Source organism: Sebastes fasciatus, chromosome 18 (genome assembly GCF_043250625.1).
Source record: "Sebastes fasciatus isolate fSebFas1 chromosome 18, fSebFas1.pri, whole genome shotgun sequence".
Taxonomy (NCBI): Eukaryota; Metazoa; Chordata; class Actinopteri; order Perciformes; family Sebastidae; genus Sebastes; species Sebastes fasciatus.
In genome coordinates, this window is record NC_133812.1 from 18,377,093 (window position 1) to 18,396,942 (window position 19,850).

Below are 19,850 nucleotides of genomic sequence, written 5' to 3' on the forward strand. Positions count from 1 at the left end.
CTGCAGACGCTCGCTATCTGTTATCCATTTAAACATGTTTTGTTTTCCCGGATGACGTGCGTTGCGGTTGATGACGTATTATCTGTGGGACAAGTTGTCTTTGTGTTTATGAACACCGGTCGGTCGCTGCAATCGTTTGGGAATATTACGGTGGTCCTTTTGAAGCTTTTTTAGTCGATAAATAAAGGTAATGTCACTGTTCAACAATTACAATAAACTCGCATGAAACCATCGATTTAATCGGTTAGCTGGTTAGCAAACAGTTAGCTAGTGAGCTAGTAGCGTGAAGCTCTGAAAGTGAAACGTGATGTTAATGTGTTAGCTGTTGATTTAGCTTTGAACCATTACTGTTAGAGTGATTATGTTAACGCTATGAATGTCACACAGCTGAATAAGGGGGTTAAACTGACTCACAAGTTGAGGTGACTGTCGTAACTGGCTTAGCTAGCTAGAAACGTTACATCAGTTGACACTAGTTGATTAATCATTATAGTCACAGGTTGGTTAAATGTCAATAACACTGTCGCTGTAGTTCACAGAGCCTGGTTGCCAGGGTAGTTTTGCATCACTTAGACCAGGGGTCAGCAATCTTTACTATCAAAAGAGACATTTTAGGCAAAGAAAAAGAATAAATTCTGTCTGTCTGCAAAACATTTGAGCATTGTGATGAAGGTAACACAGTTTATAGTCTAAGTATATAAGTCTAATGCAGTGAGGGCCAAAGAGACAATGTACTACGGAGTATTAGGGCCACATTGAGGGAAAAACATCTGAGATTTACAGAATAAAGTCATAATATTACAAGAATAAAGTTATAACTTTACTAGAAAAAAGTTGTAATATTATGAGAATAAAGTCATAACTTTACAAGAAAAAAAGTTGTAATATTACAATAAAGTCATAACTTTACGAGAAAAAAGTCGTAATATTACAAGAATAAAGTCATAACTTTACTAGAAAAAAGTTGTAATATTATGAGAATAAAGTCATAACTTTACTAGAAAAAAAGTTGTAATATTACAAGAATAAAGTCATAACTTTACTAGAAAAAAAGTTGTAATATTACAAGAATAAAGTCATAACTTTACAAGAAAAAAAGTTGTAATATTATGAGAATAAAGTCATAACTTTACTAGAAAAAAAGTTGTAATATTACAAGAATAAAGTCATAACTTTAGGAGAAAAGAAGTCGTAATATTACAAGAATAAAGTCATAACTTTACGAGAAAAAAAGAAAGTAACACGTAAAAATTACTACTTTATAATATTATGACTTTTTCTCTTAAACTTGTGACTTTATCCTCGTAAAATTACAACTTTATTCTTGAAATCTCAGATATATTTTTTTCCTCAATGTGACCCTAATACTCCGTCGTACCATAGACCTACAATAATGATAAATAAAAATGGAAATGTAAACAAAAAAACAGTTATTCATTTCCATTTTTATAAATCCACAAGGAGCTAAAGAGCCACATGTGGCTCCAGAGCCGCAGGTTGCTGACCCCTGACCTAGACTGTTAACACTAATTATATGTTCTTTCCATTAAATTAGCTTTAGCAAAAGTGTCATTGGCCTCATGTCTGACTATGATATGCAAGTTTCTAGTGTGAGATAGGCCTGGGCTGGAATAAGTTGTTAGTCCTCTGTGGGGGTCTGATTATTAACGTAGGTATCCCCCAACACACTGGGTGACATGCAGGCGGAGGATGTCTGGTGCAGCTCTACGTTTGATCCACTGTCGGAGACTGAGCACAGCTGGGTCTCCTGGAGTCAGGAAAGTGCTTCAGTGGAAAGATTTAAGTAAGTTATTGTGATACACAGCTTAATTGTCAGCAATCTCACATTACTCTAAATACATGGATTAAACATTTATATGCTTTTGGGAGTACAGCTTCAAACCCTTGTCTAATATAGATTCATTTTCTGCTGACATTTAGGGAAGATTGCTAAAGTAACTGGTGCAGTTGTCTCGGGGTGAGTTGCAGTATTTACTTTGATTCTTGACTTCTTGTGTGAAAAGATGTGTCACTGCACCACAGCTTATCCTTGACCTTTCTACAGGGGCTGTCTTTTTATCACTTATGAAGTGGTGGCCTTGGACAAAGCTGTGACCATTGACACTAGTGCAATTCTTCAGGAGAAGTACAAGTCTTACATCTATCTGAGAGCCACTCCCTTTGATGAAAAGGAGAACCTTACTGCAGGTACTGAATGTCATCCACCTAGACTTTATGGCTAAACTTGTGTTCCTTTAAAACACCTTACAAAACTGAGAAGAATAAGAACATTTTGAGATTTCCTGTTAGTTTAGATGTTTTGTTTTTGGACTTCCCAGACCAGCTGGATAACATCTGGAATATGATGAGTGGCTATATTTATTTTTTGTATGAACGCAAAGTCGTACCAAGTTTGTCCAGGTGCCCAGTGATGTCTGTCATCATTATTTCCTGTCTTTCCTTCCTGCCCCTCTCTACTGTCTTTCCTGCCTAAATATTGGGATCAGTCTGTTGACTGATCTCACTTCCACTGGTCAAGGTTCTCTTATTTAATGGAAACGATCACCTACCAGCCTCTACTCAGATACCAACCATTAATAAATGGCTTCTTTTATCTTGGTTGTGTTTTTATAGACATTACATTCTGCTTTTCCAGGTCATTGTAGTAATTGTTTTACACTGTGTGTCTAGGGCTCACACACAAAGCAAGGAGGGAACTCCATAAAGCAGCAAGGCGGTTTCTGGAAATATCATCTAGGGTTTTGCTGCGATCAATAGACGGTAAGAAACCAAAAGTTGTCATTATACTGCACCAGTTCACCTAAAATTGACACTTAAATTGCAGTGTGAGACCGTAGTATTGTCCCTCAGGTTTTTTAGATTGGAAAGCAGAAGTTGCTGCTAATAGAAGCAGATATTTATTCTCAGAAAACAGTTGACCCATCTTTTTTTTATGTTGGGTGTGCACATTAAGGCTAAAGGAAACACCTGCTTTGTGCATGCACATCCTGTTTTGAATGTCTCATAGTTTGTGAATTAATGCACATATTGCGCAATTGGCTGTAATAGACATGAATAATTGTTTTGTTCACCTTATATTACCTCTGTATTAATCACTCACACTTTTAAGATTATAGAAATATGTCACAGCTTTTTCATGAGATTATATTCCAGTAAGACATCCAATTAATTAACTTTTGACTTTTTGAAAATGAATAGCTGCAAAGTTGATGCCACAAGATTTGAAACCACAAGGTTTGTAACGTCCTAGCTGTTGAAATAATCTTAAAGTGGTGCTGTAGCTACCGGTAGTTACAGTAGTCAGGGTAGATACAGTTGGGAGTGCAATTTCCCAGTGTCTTTAGCAATATTTGTAGTACCCTGTATCCACTTTGTTCTGTAAATGTTCAGCCGGTCAGTGAGCGGTCTATTTGTATGTCTTAGAGCACTTCAGCCATGGAGATGCAGACCCACATGAGGTGGCATTATGGGTCTTACTGAAGAGGACACTGTCAGCCAATAAAGCCATCAGACTACAGGCTATTCAGGAGCTTGCAGAAAATCACCACTGGCACGGTAAAATACACAAAAATTTGTTGCATATCACTTCAGGTTTACAAGTGAAGTGAAGTGGGATTAGTTCACATCTGTTGTCAATAACACAGACTACCAGTACCAGACAGCAGCCCAGGTTATAGACCAGCGAACAGCAGTGGGCCTGGCCCGAACTCCTCAGGTAGACCTTCGATTCTTCCTGCGCTCACCTGCACTGCCTGACTTGGAGGATGTAAGTATCTCTCTATTCTATTATGTAGAATACCTCAATATCTCTTACACAGGCTTTGCTTTTCTACTTAACATATTGGACTTTCTTTGATTATTTCTTAAGAGTTTTTTCAAGAAATAAGATTTGTGATATTGTGTCTTGTTGGAATCGTCTATTGCATGTGTAGCTGTCAAACTGCAAGTGACACTAGCTATGCATCACTATTGATCCTTAACCTTAGATTTATTTACATCTCACAGGTATATATGATGATAACTAAGATGCGTTGACTTCTTTACAGGGTTTGTCGGCAGAGGATGGACTGAGGCAGCTGCTGGCGTCTCTGCCTCAGTCTGAGGTGGACCAATGTGTTCAGTACTTCACCTCACTGGCCCTCAGAGAGAGCACCCAGTCCTTGGCGGCACAACGGGTAATTGAGACGGAAAGATGGACTCACATAGGCACTTCTAAATACATTCTTTTGGAAAGTGACTTTTTAGAACACAAACTGGCAGGAGAACAACTCTTTAAATCCTCTTACTAATGCTCTCCTGTGTTGCAGGGTGGTCTGTGGTGCTTTGGAGGTAATGGGCTGCCTTACGCCCAGAGCCTCACCTCTGTTCCCTCTGAGAAGGTGGAATCCTTCTGCCTACAAGCACTGGTACAGCACTCAAAGGTAATGACAGCCATTACACATCTAAACATGATCTAGTCTTGGGAGAAGTTGTCAGATTCCTTGTATTGAACTGATCATACTTATCAGTTAAACATAACACAGAAGTGCATTCAACAGCACATCTTGTTCATCTAAAAGTCCATTTAAAAGTAAAAAGCTCATTCAAAACACAAAGCAACTTTTGTTTTAGTTCAGTTAATTCAGTGAATTCTTATGTTTCATGGTTGGAGGGACTCATTCAGCATGCAAGTATTTATAGAAGTGCTTTAATTGTAAACACTGCACACTGAATTGAATTTCATAGTTTTCCGAACCGAAACATCTATTACCTCATCTGTTAATTTGGTCCATACCTGTACAACAATCTCAAGTGGATTCACTCCTGTGGAAATGTTGGTTGATTTTGATTGCTAGGTAAGGTGAATAAATGTTCTGAACTTACTGAAATGCGTCCTGTCTACAGGTCCGGAGCCACTGTGACCACATAGTTGCCAGCGGGGGTCTGCAGCTCCTCCAGAGGGTTTATCAGCTCCGTAGAGACTCCCTGAAGATTCAGAGGAACATCGTTCGTATCATAGGAAATTTGGCACTCAATGAGAGTGTTCACCAGGCCTTATCCCAGTCTGGTAAGTCTGAAACTCATCTGGTTATTGCATAGAGGGTTCTGGTTATGTGTAATCTTGACTGGGTTTACAGTATTCATTCACACTTGTATGTATGTTTGTTTTTAATACTTTCTGTCCCAATTGTATTAACTGAAAACTAAGCCACACATTATAATACATCCAATATTTTTCTTTCTTTCTTCCTTACCTACATCACACCTTCAGGCTGGATATCTGTCCTGGCTGAGATGATGCAGTCTCCTCATGTCATGCAGGCGTCTCATGCAGCCCGTGCTCTGGCCAACCTGGATAGGGAGACGGTGAAAGAGAAATACCAAGACGGCGTCTATATCCTCCACCCGCAAACGCGTGACAAGTAGGAAAATGATTAATTCTATTGATAGATCATTTTCATAAAGTATTAGTTTAATTTTATTCTATATGTAAACCAACGCTTATCTTTGGCAACGTGTTAATTTTCAGTCAGCCAATCAAAGCAGACGTGCTCTTCATCCATGGGATTCTCGGGGCAGCTTTTAAGACGTGGAGGCAGAAGGACCGCGATGTGTTAGAGGAAGAGAAGGAGGCAGAAAGCCAGGACAACTACACAGAGTGCTGGCCAAAGGTGAAAAATCCACCTAATTCCTGCAACTACTGTGGGGTATTATGGATCACCGTGAAGTGTCTTTCCATGTTTTTCCTCCTACGATTACATTGAATCTTTATAACAACTCTGGCTATAGGGGAGACTCAATAGTGTTTTCTTAATGAAATGTCACGTCTCAAAGTTTTATATTAACCTTGAAGATGTTAATCATCTCTTACTGTTCTTCTGTGTTATTGTGTCCTCTTTTCTTGACAGTCATGGTTGGCTGCCGACTGTCCAAATCTGAGAGTACTAACAGTGGAGTATGACAGTCACCTCAGTGACTGGATGGCCAAGTGTCCCGTTGAGAATCAGAGGTGAGAAATCTGGATGTGTCCACTGGTGTTAAAGTACAAAATATTGTAGGGTTGTGCAAGTGACTTTGGTTACTTACCAATAGTAATAACCTTAATATTTTGCATGACTCTTCATTACTATTTAAAGCTAGTTAAGCTACAAATCTTGGTGAAATTAAATGTTTTAGTATCCTAAATGTTCCAGTTTTCATTATGCACAATTCCAACAGACTCTCAATAAGTGAACTGCTGATTCATTCTTTGCTTTGGTCTCTTCAGGATGTCCTTGGCCTACAGAAGTCGAGAGCTGCTAAAGAAGTTAAAGCTGGCAGGAGTTGGAGAGAGGCCTGTGGTCTGGGTAGCCCACAGTATGGGAGGTATTCTGTCAGAACTTTCCAATCAGATTTTTACTCAAATTCCAAAGACAAATGGCTTGGTCATATTTCACACCTGTACCTTAATGTGATTGTATTTGTCCGATTTGAAACTTGTGCTCACTGTCTGTTTGTGTTTGATCTTTCCACCAGGATTACTTGTGAAGAAAATGCTGCTGGATGCCTCAGAGGACCCAGATATGCAAGGACTGTTAAAGAACACCAAGGGCATCATGTTCTACAGTGTTCCTCACCGCGGCACCTTTATGGCAGAGTACTCGGTCAATGTCAGATATCTTCTCTTTCCCTCTGTAGAAGTCAGAGAACTGTGCAAAGGTAAGTGAATAAAATGATGAGGTCCAAGACTGTCTGTGTTTCATAGAGGTTGTTCAATATCTATTGTGAATTGTTGTCCATGTGCTTATTAAGACTCACCAGCACTGCGCAACCTGAATGAGAACTTCCTGAACATGGCCAAAGAAAAGGAATTCAAGGTGCTGAGCTTTGCAGAGACACTGCCAACAAACATTGGTCCCATGATCAAGATACTGGTGGTACCAACACAGTCAGCAAGTATGTAAAAGTAATGCACAAGGAAAATAAGACACGAAAGCAACAAGATTTGTTCTTTTAGCTCTTACCTTGAGCCTGCTCTGGTTTTGTTTCAGATCTCGGCATCGGGGAGCTCATCGAGGTGGATGTAGATCATCTGAACATCTGCAAGCCAGAGAAGAAGGACTCATTTCTGTACAAGCGCAGCCTCCAGTTCATTATGGAAGCACTGCAGAGCTACATCAGCCACTGACTGAAATATATGAACACAAACACAGTGGTAAAACCTACTATTTACTTGAAATGGGGGAGAGCACTGATACCCCCTTCATAAACCAAATGGAAACATAACCGCCTCTCCTTATAACACATTTACATAAACAACCACTAATGTGATCATGGCGTAATAAGGTAAATATATGTTTCACATTGATTTCTGTGAGTTGTCAGTTGTGATGAAAAAATTGTGGGTGCTTGTCATGTTCTACTAGTCATCCTCCTGGATTGGTCTCTCTCACTAGTGAGTCAGAATTTTAAAGATCATTCAAATTTTTAAAGAACATAATTACAACTTTCATTTTTTTGGTAATTTTTTCCATTTCACCTTTGACTTTCCAGTTTAACATAGGGCAATATGCTCATACAATATTTACTTAAGATGCACTGAAATATCTTTGCCACTCATGCTCCTCAGTATTATCGACCAGAGTGGTTTAAGATTTTATATATTTTTATTTATGTATTTTATTCTAACTACTGTATGACAGTCATATTGTCTGCCAAAACATATTCCTTCCTGAACTTGACCTCAAATGGACCTCTGTATTAATATTAGTTCAGGTTGCTTTATTTATTTCTCCGGGACTAATCAAGCAATTGGTTTTAAATCTCCATGTGTTTGTAGTCCATACTGCCACTAGCAATGCTGACAATGAATAAATGTATGAAGTTGGAGTCGGACTTGTCTATGCTCTACATCATTTGAATCTCACTTTGCCATGCCACTTTGCAATGCATATCTCATCTAAATGTTTTTTAATATCAATATTAATACTATACATGTGAAATGTGCGCTAAAAAAAACAAAATCTCTGGATGCAATAGTATTGTGAGGAAATGTAAATCATTGAGCATGCCTGCTTTATGGTAATATTGGACTTTTATATAATTTTTGCATCAATGTGATGATGTACCTTTATTTGTCTAATATTTATTTCACTAGATTAGCCAAAGGCAGATATTCCCAATTGGTTATTTCATTTATCAACAGCTTCACAATAGATGTTCAAGAAACGTTACTTGATCAAGTTATATAACAATATAGCAATATCAAATTGCATAATTAATAATAATAATAATATTTATTTATGAAGCACTTTTCCAAACAGATGTTACAAAGTGCTTCACAAGACAACAAAAGCAGATAAATACAGTAAAAAAATATGCTAACTGTTAAACAGAACACAACATATCAATAATAAAGTAGTAAAAATGGTAGAACAAGGTGATAAAAACAAATATCTATAATACATAATCATATCCACATTACCTATCACAATATTAACCCGTTTAATAATTGATAAATACAGTAACGATTTATAATGAATGGTACTGATAACTTATATATATATAAAATTATTATATTCAATGGAAGGATTTAAGAAGGATGAGAGACTTTCACCAACCTAATAGCTGCGCTTTCCTGGTTTACATTTTAAAGCATTGTGTTGATGTACGGTCTGTACCAAGGGACAATCTTCAGTGACTATATACTATATTCATACTAAATGAAAATATATATATATATATATGAATATAGATAACTATATTCATATATATATATGAATATATATATACTATATTCATACTAAATGAATATATATATACATAATATATATGAATATAGATGACTATATTCATATATATATGAATATAGTCAATATATATGAATATAGTATATATATATTCATATATATATATGTACATGAATATATATATATTTATATGTATATATATACTATATTCATGCCACAAGCGCATTTCTTTGGATGACTGAAGATTGTCCCTCGATACAGACCGTACATCAACACAATGCTTTAAACGCACAACAGGAAGTCGCAGCTATTCGTTTGGTGAAAGTCCGTCTCTCGTCCTTCTTAAATCCTTCCCTTGAATATAATCATTAGGTATCTAATCTTTATTCGTAGTGTGTTCTGTTCAATAACGAATCGCAGTATGTCGCAGAATAGTCCCGGTTTTTATGTAACGTACTTTTGAACTAGATAGCTAATGTCAGAGCTAACGAGCTAACGAGGCTATCAAAGCTAACGCTAGTGGTTGTTTTCTTTACTTAGCTAAGCCAAACATGCCAACTTCATGACTTTTGGTTAAGGTTTCTAGACTGGAATTTACTGTCCTGAGTTTACCTACTACCTCTGTTAGCTTCTCATGTTTAGGGTCAGGAAAATAACCCATCTTTGTTTATTGTGCTGCAGGTTTTGAGCGTTTTAAACTGCATCGACTGCTGATTTCTCTGCACTTGTCAACATGGTCAACGTACACAAAGGTGTCCTTGTTGAATGGTAAGGAAAACTGTAAATCTGACCAGAAATACTATCTCTAAATCTGAATTCTAGATAAAAGTAATTCTGATGAAAATGTATGTTAAAATATGCCTCTACTGTTAAAGTCCTAAAAGCACCTCCCTTACCAAAAAGAAGTTTATTCAAGTTAGTATTACTCAAAATTCAGTGATCTTTTCTTTCTAATTTGTAAGGGACACGGGTTACATTTTATACTTATGAATATAATCCCTTTCTTACTAATCTTATTTCCATATATACACACACACACACGTTGTATGTACCCTTGCTAACACCTTATTTTAAAAACCTGACAGTCACATGTGTATCATTCTGCTAACTTCCCCAAGTCCTCCATCACTGTCTGCCATAGATGTATACATCTATGCTGTCTGCTATGGTCAGCTCAATCTGGGCCGTTTGAATGCATTAACCATCAGCTGATTTAACATAAACATTAGAAGTAATAAAAGAAAACATCCTTTTTGTTATCTCTGGATAACGAAGCTTGTTAACGACATAATTAACTCGTGATCTTGAGATAATGGCATTAAAACAATGTTTGAACCATGTCTGTTTAGGGCTTCCATACTATACTGATGTTGCACAAAAATACAACTCACATGAAAGGTACTACCTGAAGTACATTATTCCTCACATTTGTGCAGAATTTAATGACTTATTGTTTCCCCATTGCTCCCCTCTTCTTACTGGACCAGCGATCCTGCCATGAAACAGTTCCTCCTCTACCTGGATGAAAAAATGGCCCTGGGAAAGAAGTTCATCCTCAAGGACCTTGACGACACACACGTCTTCATCCTGGCGGAGGTGGTTCAGACCCTTCAGGAGAGAGTTGGCGAGTTAATGGACCAGAACTCATTCACCATGACGCAGAAATAACACTCAACTTTTCAAAGTTATGCTTCTTGGACTTGGGGCTGTCTTTAAATGAACATGGTTTGCAATGTTTTAACTGCAGACCGAAATGGAGCACTTGCTCAGTTTTGTTGTTACAATAATGTGAAAAAATAGAATTAAAAAAATATTTTACTGTATTGACTTAATTTGTGCTTTCTTTAATTTATGTCCATTATTAAATTTGTTGAATGCATTTCATTGTTGTGGTTTCTTAATCTTAGTTTAAATGGATTTGAGTTGCAATTTCTATATCTGCCTTGATTTTTTTATGGAGGGTTGATGAGAGCAGAGAGAATCGGAGAAATTAAATAAAGAGCAACAATGAATCATTGTATGGAGCTACAGAATTGGGTGTTATCTTTCAGTGGATTGGCACTAATAGTGACATTTTCATATTTGAAAATTTTGTTCAGCATTTAACCCAAAAACATCACTTAATGTTTGATGACCATGAGAAATGTCATTCTTTCATTTGAGTAGAAGATTGAAGAATATAACCAGGACAAAAATGTAATAATCTTGTGATCAGGGCTGATGCCAGATTTTTTCACTTTTATTAGCTCATTTAACCAATCTTTTGTTTTCAGTAAATCTTTATTCCCTACATGATGATCTAAATGTAATTTCAAATAATCTTCCACACTACCAGGAAAATACAGTAAATCAAATTCAGTTTTATTTTAATTTAACTTCATTATTTGCCTGAGGTACTTATCCATAATAATCGTATTACCTACAGTAGATGACGGTCGGCACACCCCCAGTTTGGAGAAACAGACAGGAATATTTAATTAATAATTTTAGACACCTAAAAAAAAAGGATACCCTAAAAAAAAAAATCAATCAGGTTAAGTGTACGCTATATTTAGAATATTTCCCAGCAGGGAACTGAACTGAAAATTAAACCTATTAGGGGATCAAGCCCCAAAGTGGCGCAAAACTCTATTATTTTTGTGCTGATTTATTACAATTAATATTAATAATAATCATAATATTTTTCTTAAAAAATTGTAGACATATGAAATTTTCACCAATGATTGGAAGTTGAGTGCAAATGCAGCTCAACAAATATGACCGTATTGGCCTGATGGGGGCGCTATAATTAAAGATCATAATTTAGAATTTTGAAAAGTATAACGTCTACGCCTTAAGTCCGATTTACCCTAAATTTGGTACAGACATCAATCTCCATTCACTCTAGAAAAAAGCCTCTTGGACCACTAAAGTGTGCCTGACTAGTTTTTTGAAAAACACATTTTTGACATCTCCTCCTAATCCGTAAATTCGATTGCTACCAAATTTTCAATTGGATCATTATTTGACCATGCTCATCAAAAGTTGCATAAAGCTTGTTGATATCTCACTCGTTTTGAAGATATTGAGCAATGAACTTCACCAAGGGCAGGGACTTAGCAGGAAATTGGCCATCATTCATTGACCATTACTCCAATCATCATAAATCTTGGTAGATATTGTCAGTACATGTTTGAGAATAGGCGTACCGAAGCATTTTGAGCTGAACCGATAGGGGCCGCCAAAAATACCAAAAACGTGTACCTCAAAACCCAGTAGACATAATTTCACCAAATGTGGTGCACATGTTCTGCGGCCAAGTATTAACCAAGATCTGAAGTGTCATGTTGATCAGTGCATGTGGGCGTGGCCTATTTAGCATTATATGCTATATTATGCCTTCTCTCAATTTGTTGTGAGCTGGAATGAGCGACAGACATGGAACTTGGTATCATAACTGACCATGATGTCCTAATGCTTCACATAAAATATGATCCTAATTGGCCTGTTGGTGGCGCTATTATTGGCCGCCAAAAAAGTAAAAACTTTTAAAGGCTGGCCCCCTTACACCGTAAGTCTGATTGACTTGAAATTTGACACACATAACCAGCTTCATGTGTTCTACAAAAAAGCCTCAGAAACAACTTAAGTCCACCTGACATATTTTTCGCCATCTTGAATTTTTTGAAAAACATATTTTTTACATCTCCTCGTAAAACTTCAAAAGGGCTCAGCACATCAATAGACCTAACTCCACAACCGTTGGGACAATCATCACGAAAGTTGCAGGATAGGTCCACATATAGTAAGTACCTGAAACACACCCTGAAAGTTACATTCAAATCGATCACTAGGGGCACTAAAAATGCAACAGATTTTGTCGTAAATAAATGATTGTCTTTCTGATCATTATAAAACCTGTTAGTTATATTTAATGCAGGTGTCAGAAAAGGTCAAAGGTCTAGACCCGGTATGCGTTGGTGTGAACCCCGGTATTGCTGCTTGCGGCTATATTTTATACTGTTTATGTCAACTGAGTCTGGTGGCTTTGAAGAGAGCATCGATAAGTTTCACTCTCAGTTAAGTTCCCCGCCGGAAAAGGCTGTCTGGCGGCAAGATAAATCGGTGAAAATATTCTAAATATAACGTACACTTAAATGGATATTGACTTGTTTTGGGTAGGCCTTCCCTCCCAGTTTGGGGGCATGCTGACCCCCATCTACTGTAGGTAATACACTCACTGTGAATAACTACCTCAAACAACCCCACTTTAAAACACCAGAACTATCCCATCAAACTGATAAGAACAGATACTACAATTGATTTTAGCCAAAACGCAGAGAAGCAATACTGTGAATGGGTCGGCGGTATTCTCCGAACAGTTACTCTCACAAACGGGTCTTAAAACTGAAGTTACAGTTTCGGGACAGTCAGGGAAATAAGCGTAAACTACGACCAACAACAGTCGAGGAAAACGTCACAGAATCGCTACAAAGTATTTTACCTTAAAGAAACAAATAACAAATGTGGCTCGTTGACTCTTCCTGGTCATGTGGTGCCTTATAATCCAATAGGAATCTAAAACAGGAGAAACACAGTTATAAAAACGTTACAATACATACTGTACAACTATGTTTATTTTGCATTGATTTTAACACTCAAAATCATGACAGAGTATATGTGCCGTTTATAACATAGTGTCTCCATTTTCAAGAACAAATGGAGCTCTGAGAGTCTCTAGTGGACATAAGACCTGACTGCAGTTAGTACATATTTAAAACACCGACAGGGACCATTCTGCCTACATAATGGGTACTTTTACTTTTGATTTATTTAAAATCTGAATACTACATACATACAAAAAGTGACAGTGGTATGATTAGTAGCAGCAAAACAAAATATAGTGTATAACTATAGTTATTGCTGCTCATTCTGAATTGTATTTTCTTTTCACAAGTTATCAGGGGAGAGCGCGAACGCAGTCCCCCACTACCAGAAATTATGCAGTCGAGATTCCCACATTTGGGGAATTCGCAGAGGTCAGCTCAGCCGGAGTGCAATGGCTAAGCCTCGCCCTGGGTGAACCACCTTCTTGATCATGGTATCTCCCCTGCCAGGTAAGTATGAGTTGTACAGATCAGAGAGAGGGAATTCTTTCACAGAAATACCATGCTGACTGATGATATTAACAATATAGAGAAATTACCAAAACCAGAGGGTTTAAAGGGGGTGATAATCTACAGGAATGTAGTACAGAAGAAAGACTTTTGTACTAAGGCTAACAAAGATTATTTACACTTTACTTGAGAAATCGTGGTCACATTTCCCATCATGCAATGCTGTATTTCCGTATGAATGGCCAACCTAAAATCACCAATTCTATCTATTTAACTCCAAAAAATGAGTAACAGCCCAACAGCAATTTCAGATGTGACAAAGCTTAATCGTACTGTAATCAAAAGTCGTTTGATCCACATTTGAAATTCAGAAGAAAGACTAAAAACACACAAACTATACTTCTGTCTCTCACATTTCAACCACTTCCTGGTTCTTTGTTTAAGGGAAACTGACATTCCTGCTACTGCCACCTATTGGTTTTGAGTGTGAACAACGCCGGTTGCTATGCAAATATAATGCATTACAGTTCAACAGCATCACAAACTGCAGCCTCCAAAATGATCTGAAAGTTGAATTAATCTCCCCTGCCAGGTAAGTATGATTTGTACAGCTCAGAGACAGGGGAATCTTTCACAGACAAACCACGCTGACAATCTAGAAATTACCAAAAACTATAAGGGGGGTGATAATCTAGAGGAATTTAATACAGACGAAGCACTTTTGTACTAAGGCTGAAGAAGATTGTCATTTTACTTGAGAAAAATGGGTCTATATTCCATCATGCAATGCTGTATTTCCATATCAGAAGCCAACCTAAAATCACTACTATTTGACTCCAACAAACGATAACCAGCCCAACAGCAAGTTCAAATGAAACAAAGCTTAATCATACTGTGATCAAAAGTTGTTTGATTCACATTTGAAATTCAGAGGAAAGACTAAAAACACATTAGTTTTCTCACATTACAAGCACTTCCTGGTTATTTGTTTACTGCGAGTGGGCCACTGACATTTCTTGCTACTGCCACCATTGGAACAATGCCGTTTATGAAGCACATATTTATATACAGTACATGCTTCTCTGCATGTAACAAACAGCACGAAGAAACAATTTAGATAATAACAGAAAATGAAGTGCACACAAATCAAGAGTATTTGCCTTTCTTTTGATATGTCCAACAGAAAGCAGACTAGGAAACAACAGCAGCAGAAATATGCAGAGGATTCTCACTTTTGAGGAATGAGCTACTCTAATGATCAGACTGAGCTGACAGTTCATTTCAAAACTACAGCGGAATGAAAGTAAACAACACAATCAGACAAGACCACCTTTCATATTTTTCTCACATCTGTAAAGGACAGTGAACACAGCACACTTCCTCTTACAATCTCCTTGTCTCACTCAACAGTTTGATTCATTTTACCGTGATAAATATTCCACTTCGGGGGTATCCTCCAAACAGTTACCATTACAAACCGGTCTAAAAATTGAAGTAACAGTTTTGGGAATTTCAGGGAAATAAGCATAAACTACGACCAACAACAATCGAGGAAAACATCACAGAATCACTACAAAGTATTTTACCTTAAAGAAACAAATAACAAATGTGGCTCGTTGACTCTTCCTGGTCATGTGGTGCAATATAATCCAATAGGAATCTAAAACAGGAGAAACACAGTTATAAAAACGTTATAATACATACTGTACAACTATGTTTATTTTTCATTGATGTTAACACTCAAAATCATGACAGAGTATATGTGCCGTTTATAACATAGTGTCTCCATTTTCAAGAACAAATGGAGCTCTGAGAGTCTCTAGTGGACATAAGACCTAACTGCAGTTAGTAAATATTTAAAACACCGACAGGGACCATTCTGCCTACATAATGGGTACTTTAACTTTTGATTTATTTATGGTGTGATTAATAGCAGGTAGTCAGCAAATCTAGTATATATGTAAACAGTGTACAGCAGAATAATATATGTATGTAATGATATTTGGTGATGTATTAATATAGCAATAGAAATGTAATGTGGTATATAATTTAGTAAGACAGTATAACATAGAAACATGATATAGTATATAACTACAGTTATTGCTGTTCATTCTGAATTGTATTTTCTTTTCACAAGTTATCAGGGGAAAGCGCGAACGCAGTCCCCTACTACCAGAAATCACTTTGCAGCCTGTACTACGAAGCGAGTTCAACATAACCAGGGTATCTTCTCGTTATCTGGCTTCACTAACCCTAACAACCGAGATCTCGCTAAGCGGTCCTACGAAGGTGGTTTCTCAGTCTGGTTATGAGCGCGTTCACATGAACGGGGAGTTGTTTGCAGCATCGGACCAATCACAGACATGGACAAGTCCACAGATTTGCAGACAGACAGGCAGAGAGACACATTTTACAAAGAGTAAACTATATTAGACAAATACGAAGAAATTAAACACATAATCCAGACTAAAAGTAACACAGTTGAAGCTGCCAAATGCAGGAAGGACAGCTGGCAAAAGAAAAACACCCTGATGTCTGAATGCGTAAATTAACAGTTATTTAACGGAACACTCAAAAGTAAGATTTACTCGTCTAGATATAAATAGCTTTTAAATGTATAACGGATGACTGGATTACACCTAATCATGCACAGTACTCAAGTACTCAGGACTCAAGAGCAAGTTAAAAAATAAGTATGAAAATATAATTCAAAGCGGTAAACACCCACAGCATACAGCCAGCTGTACTTCCTGCATATGTCAGTTTAAACTGTGTTGTTTTTAGCCTGGTTTATGATTTACACTTCTTAGTCTTTGTGTGATATTACCATATGATCCGTGCACTGAGCTCTGATTGGTCAGTAGGTGGTGCTTTCATACGAGCTGATCTCTTATCTGGAACATAACCTGCTCCAGAGCAGGTTAGCTGTTCAGCATCAGTTACCATGGTGATCTACCCCAGTAAGAAGTGATCCAGCTTCATAGGAAGAAAAACCCAGGGTTAACCCTGAAGTTACCTCGCTAACGTCAAATCCTGCTTAGTAGTACAGGCCTCTGCTCTTACAAGAAGAATTATAGACATTGCAGAAAGGCTAAAACATACCAAACATCAAAATCTAAACAAAGTAACCTATTAACGAGTTTACAGATTATGTAATCAAACGTCCCTAAGCAACATGCACCATGATGCATCACAGATTTATGCATGTATAGCATTTGCTCATAAAAACACTTCAGTGTCATAGATATATTGTTTTTTTCACAACAAGAGGGGGTGCACCGTTCCTGGAGGTACTGCAATACCAGGTCGATGCGCGGAGTGGACGGAGCAAGCCCCTATTCCATCTCCCTATTCCAAAAATCAATTTAATATATGGTCCCCGGGTAGGGGACGTATCAGATATTAAACTGATAAGAACAGATACTACACTTGATCTTAGCCAAAAGGCCGAGAAGCGATACCCTCACTGGGTCTGCAGTAAGGGAGTGGTTCACAGCACAGCTACTCTCACTCACGGTTCAACATAATATAAAAAATAACTACAAACATATGTACTGACACGTTGTAAACGCGCAATTAAGTGTTGCATGACAAATCGGCATTAAAAGTACATAAGATCGCATACTTTTGTTAGAAACGTTGTGATAGTGAATCCTATTTCTGGTCACGTGATGTGCTACTGCCCAATAAGCCGTCACTACAGTAACGTTACCTTAAAATCCTCTTTATAGCTTAAATGGAGGTAGAATTGCTTGTATCTTCAGTTAAAACATACGATTGAGACTTTGTATAAATATTTCTAAATAAAAAATAAAGACCTTTTAATGCTTCATAAATGGAGCTTATGTCTCCATCTGGTGACGGAAACTATGCAGGAAACTGTCTTAAAACTTCAGCCGCTCATTGTACACAACACACTTTGCATCGTACTTAAGAACATATTTCAATAGCAACTTAAAGTCAAACTGGCTGAGTAAATGAGTAAAACTCATCAAAATATCACAGTGTTAGTAAACAGAAAACAGATCATCAAGCTAGCAGCAGAACCTGTTCCAACTTCCGGTGGTTCTTGTTTTCAAAATAAAAGGTGTACTGGCAGCGATCAACGAATCTTTATTTCAACGCTAATGGAAAACGGTATTCATGATAATACAAGTTTGTAAGCAGCTGAAATTGTACCTGGATTTAAAACTAATTTTGATTATGCGAGTAACACTAACTACGCAAATGACTTTTTTGCACGAACTTCAACATGGAAGCAAAAATTTTGCAAATTTTTTCATCCATGCATCCAAATGGAGGAAAATGAAACCCCTATTTTCCTGTTTTCAAAAGGGATCTTGTGGACAATCATCTCAGTGCTTTAAGACTAATGAATGGACAACATGCAAAGTCTCTCCTCAGAGCTTATGAAGAACTGAACATATATGATGATGAGCTACTATGGAAGAGAGCAGTCTTATTATTCATTTATTTATGCATTTCTTTTGTTCCTTGAATTATTTTCTACCCACTCTTTTATTTTATTATTTTTTTATAATTTAAGTTATCTTTCCTATCCTATATATGATGATGACCCCTAGAGCTACTATGGAAGAGTGCAGTCTTATTATTATTTATTTATGCATTTCTTTTTTATTGTTCCTTGAATTATTTTTTACCCCCAATTTTATTTTTGTTATTATATTATTTTTTATAATTTAAGTTATCTTTCCTATCCTATATATGATGATGACCCCCTAGAGCTACTATGGAAGAGTGCAGTCTTATTATTATTTATTTATGCATTTCTTTTTTATTGTTCCTTGAATTATTTTCTACCCACTTTTATTTTTGTTATTATATATATTTTTTTATAATTTAAGTTATCTTTCCTATCTTATATATGATGATGACCCCTAGAGCTACTATGAAAGACTGCAGTCTTATTATTTATTTATGCATTTCTTTTTTATTGTTCCTTGAATTATTTTTTACCCCCAATTTAATTTTTTGTTATTATATTATTTTTTATAATTTAAGTTATCTTTCCTATCCTATATATGATGATGACCCCTAGAGCTACTATGGAAGAGTGCAGTCTTATTATTATTTATTTATGCATTTCTTTTTTTTTGTTCCTTGAATTATTTTCTACCCACTCTTTTATTTTTGTTATTATATATATATATTTTTTATAATTTAAGTTATCTTTCCTATCTTATATATGATGATGACCCCTAGAGCTACTATGAAAGAGTGCAGTCTTATTATTATTTATTTATGCATTTCTTTTTTATTGTTCCTTGAATTATTTTTTACCCCCAATTTTTATTTTTGTTATTATATTATTTTTTATAATTTAAGTTATCTTTCCTATCCTATATATGATGACCCCCTAGAGCTACTATGGAAGAGTAGTCTTATTATTCATTTATTTATGCATTTCTTTTTTATTGTTCCTTGAATTATTTTCTACCCCCTTTTATTTTTGTCATTATATATTTTTTTTTTATAATTTAAGTTATCTTTCCTATCCTATATATGATGATGACCCCTAGAGCTACTATGGAAGAGTGCAGTCTTATTATTTATTTATGCATTTATTTTTTTGTTCCTTGAATTATTTTCTACCCCCTTTTATTTTTGTTATTATATATATTTTTTTATAATTTAAGTTATCTTTCCTATCCTATATATGATGACCCCCTAGAGCTACTATGGAAGAGTGCAGTCTTATTATTTATTTATGCATTTCTTTTTTTTTGTTCCTTGAATTATTTTCTACCCACTCTTTTATTTTTATTATATTATTTTTTATAATTTAAGTTATCTTTCCTATCCTATATATGATGATGACCCCCTAGAGCTACTATGGAAAAGTGCAGTCTTATTATTATTTATTTATGCATTTCTTTTTTTTTGTTCCTTGAATTATTTTTTACCCCCAATTTTATTTTTGTTATTATATTATTTTTTATAATTTAAGTTATCTTTCCTATCCAATTGTGCCTTGTATGTTAGAAGTATTGAGTTTAGATTACAA

At 36.2% G+C, this 19,850-nt stretch overlaps 2 protein-coding genes, 2 non-coding genes and 1 pseudogene across 6 annotated transcripts; 2 read left to right on the top strand and 3 right to left on the bottom strand.

Moving 5' to 3' along the window:
- On the top strand, positions 1-7,875 carry serac1 (serine active site containing 1). Of its 2 annotated transcripts, none has more exons than XM_074614950.1 (17): positions 1-187; positions 1,674-1,804; positions 1,942-1,978; positions 2,066-2,208; positions 2,692-2,781; positions 3,445-3,576; positions 3,666-3,787; positions 4,068-4,196; positions 4,329-4,442; positions 4,906-5,068; positions 5,273-5,423; positions 5,531-5,672; positions 5,910-6,010; positions 6,269-6,366; positions 6,517-6,699; positions 6,793-6,936; positions 7,032-7,875. In XM_074614950.1, the coding sequence occupies exons 2-17, from the start codon at positions 1,711-1,713 to the stop codon at positions 7,166-7,168; spliced, it is 1,980 nt and encodes a 659-aa protein (XP_074471051.1). In that variant the 5' UTR covers positions 1-187; positions 1,674-1,710; the 3' UTR covers positions 7,169-7,875. The 2 variants fall into 2 exon arrangements, with proteins under 2 accessions (XP_074471051.1, XP_074471052.1); XM_074614951.1 differs by having other exon boundaries at positions 1,704-1,804.
- A 1,078-nt stretch (positions 7,876-8,953) lies between these two features.
- Positions 8,954-10,552, top strand: gtf2h5 (general transcription factor IIH, polypeptide 5). Of its 2 annotated transcripts, none has more exons than XM_074614962.1 (3): positions 8,954-9,101; positions 9,411-9,497; positions 10,217-10,552. In XM_074614962.1, the coding sequence occupies exons 2-3, from the start codon at positions 9,463-9,465 to the stop codon at positions 10,395-10,397; spliced, it is 216 nt and encodes a 71-aa protein (XP_074471063.1). In that variant the 5' UTR covers positions 8,954-9,101; positions 9,411-9,462; the 3' UTR covers positions 10,398-10,552. The 2 variants fall into 2 exon arrangements, with proteins under 2 accessions (XP_074471063.1, XP_074471064.1); XM_074614963.1 differs by having other exon boundaries at positions 8,973-9,042; positions 9,410-9,497.
- Positions 10,553-12,881: 2,329 nt separating this feature from the next.
- On the bottom strand, positions 12,882-13,057 carry LOC141756708 (U2 spliceosomal RNA; annotated as a pseudogene).
- Positions 13,058-13,669: 612 nt separating this feature from the next.
- Positions 13,670-13,833, bottom strand: LOC141756720 (U1 spliceosomal RNA). Its single transcript, XR_012591526.1, has one exon. It is a non-coding gene; the product is annotated as a U1 spliceosomal RNA (small nuclear RNA).
- A 3,260-nt stretch (positions 13,834-17,093) lies between these two features.
- LOC141756722 (U2 spliceosomal RNA) lies at positions 17,094-17,284 on the bottom strand. Its single transcript, XR_012591528.1, has one exon. It is a non-coding gene; the product is annotated as a U2 spliceosomal RNA (small nuclear RNA).
- Positions 17,285-19,850: the final 2,566 nt, after the last annotated feature.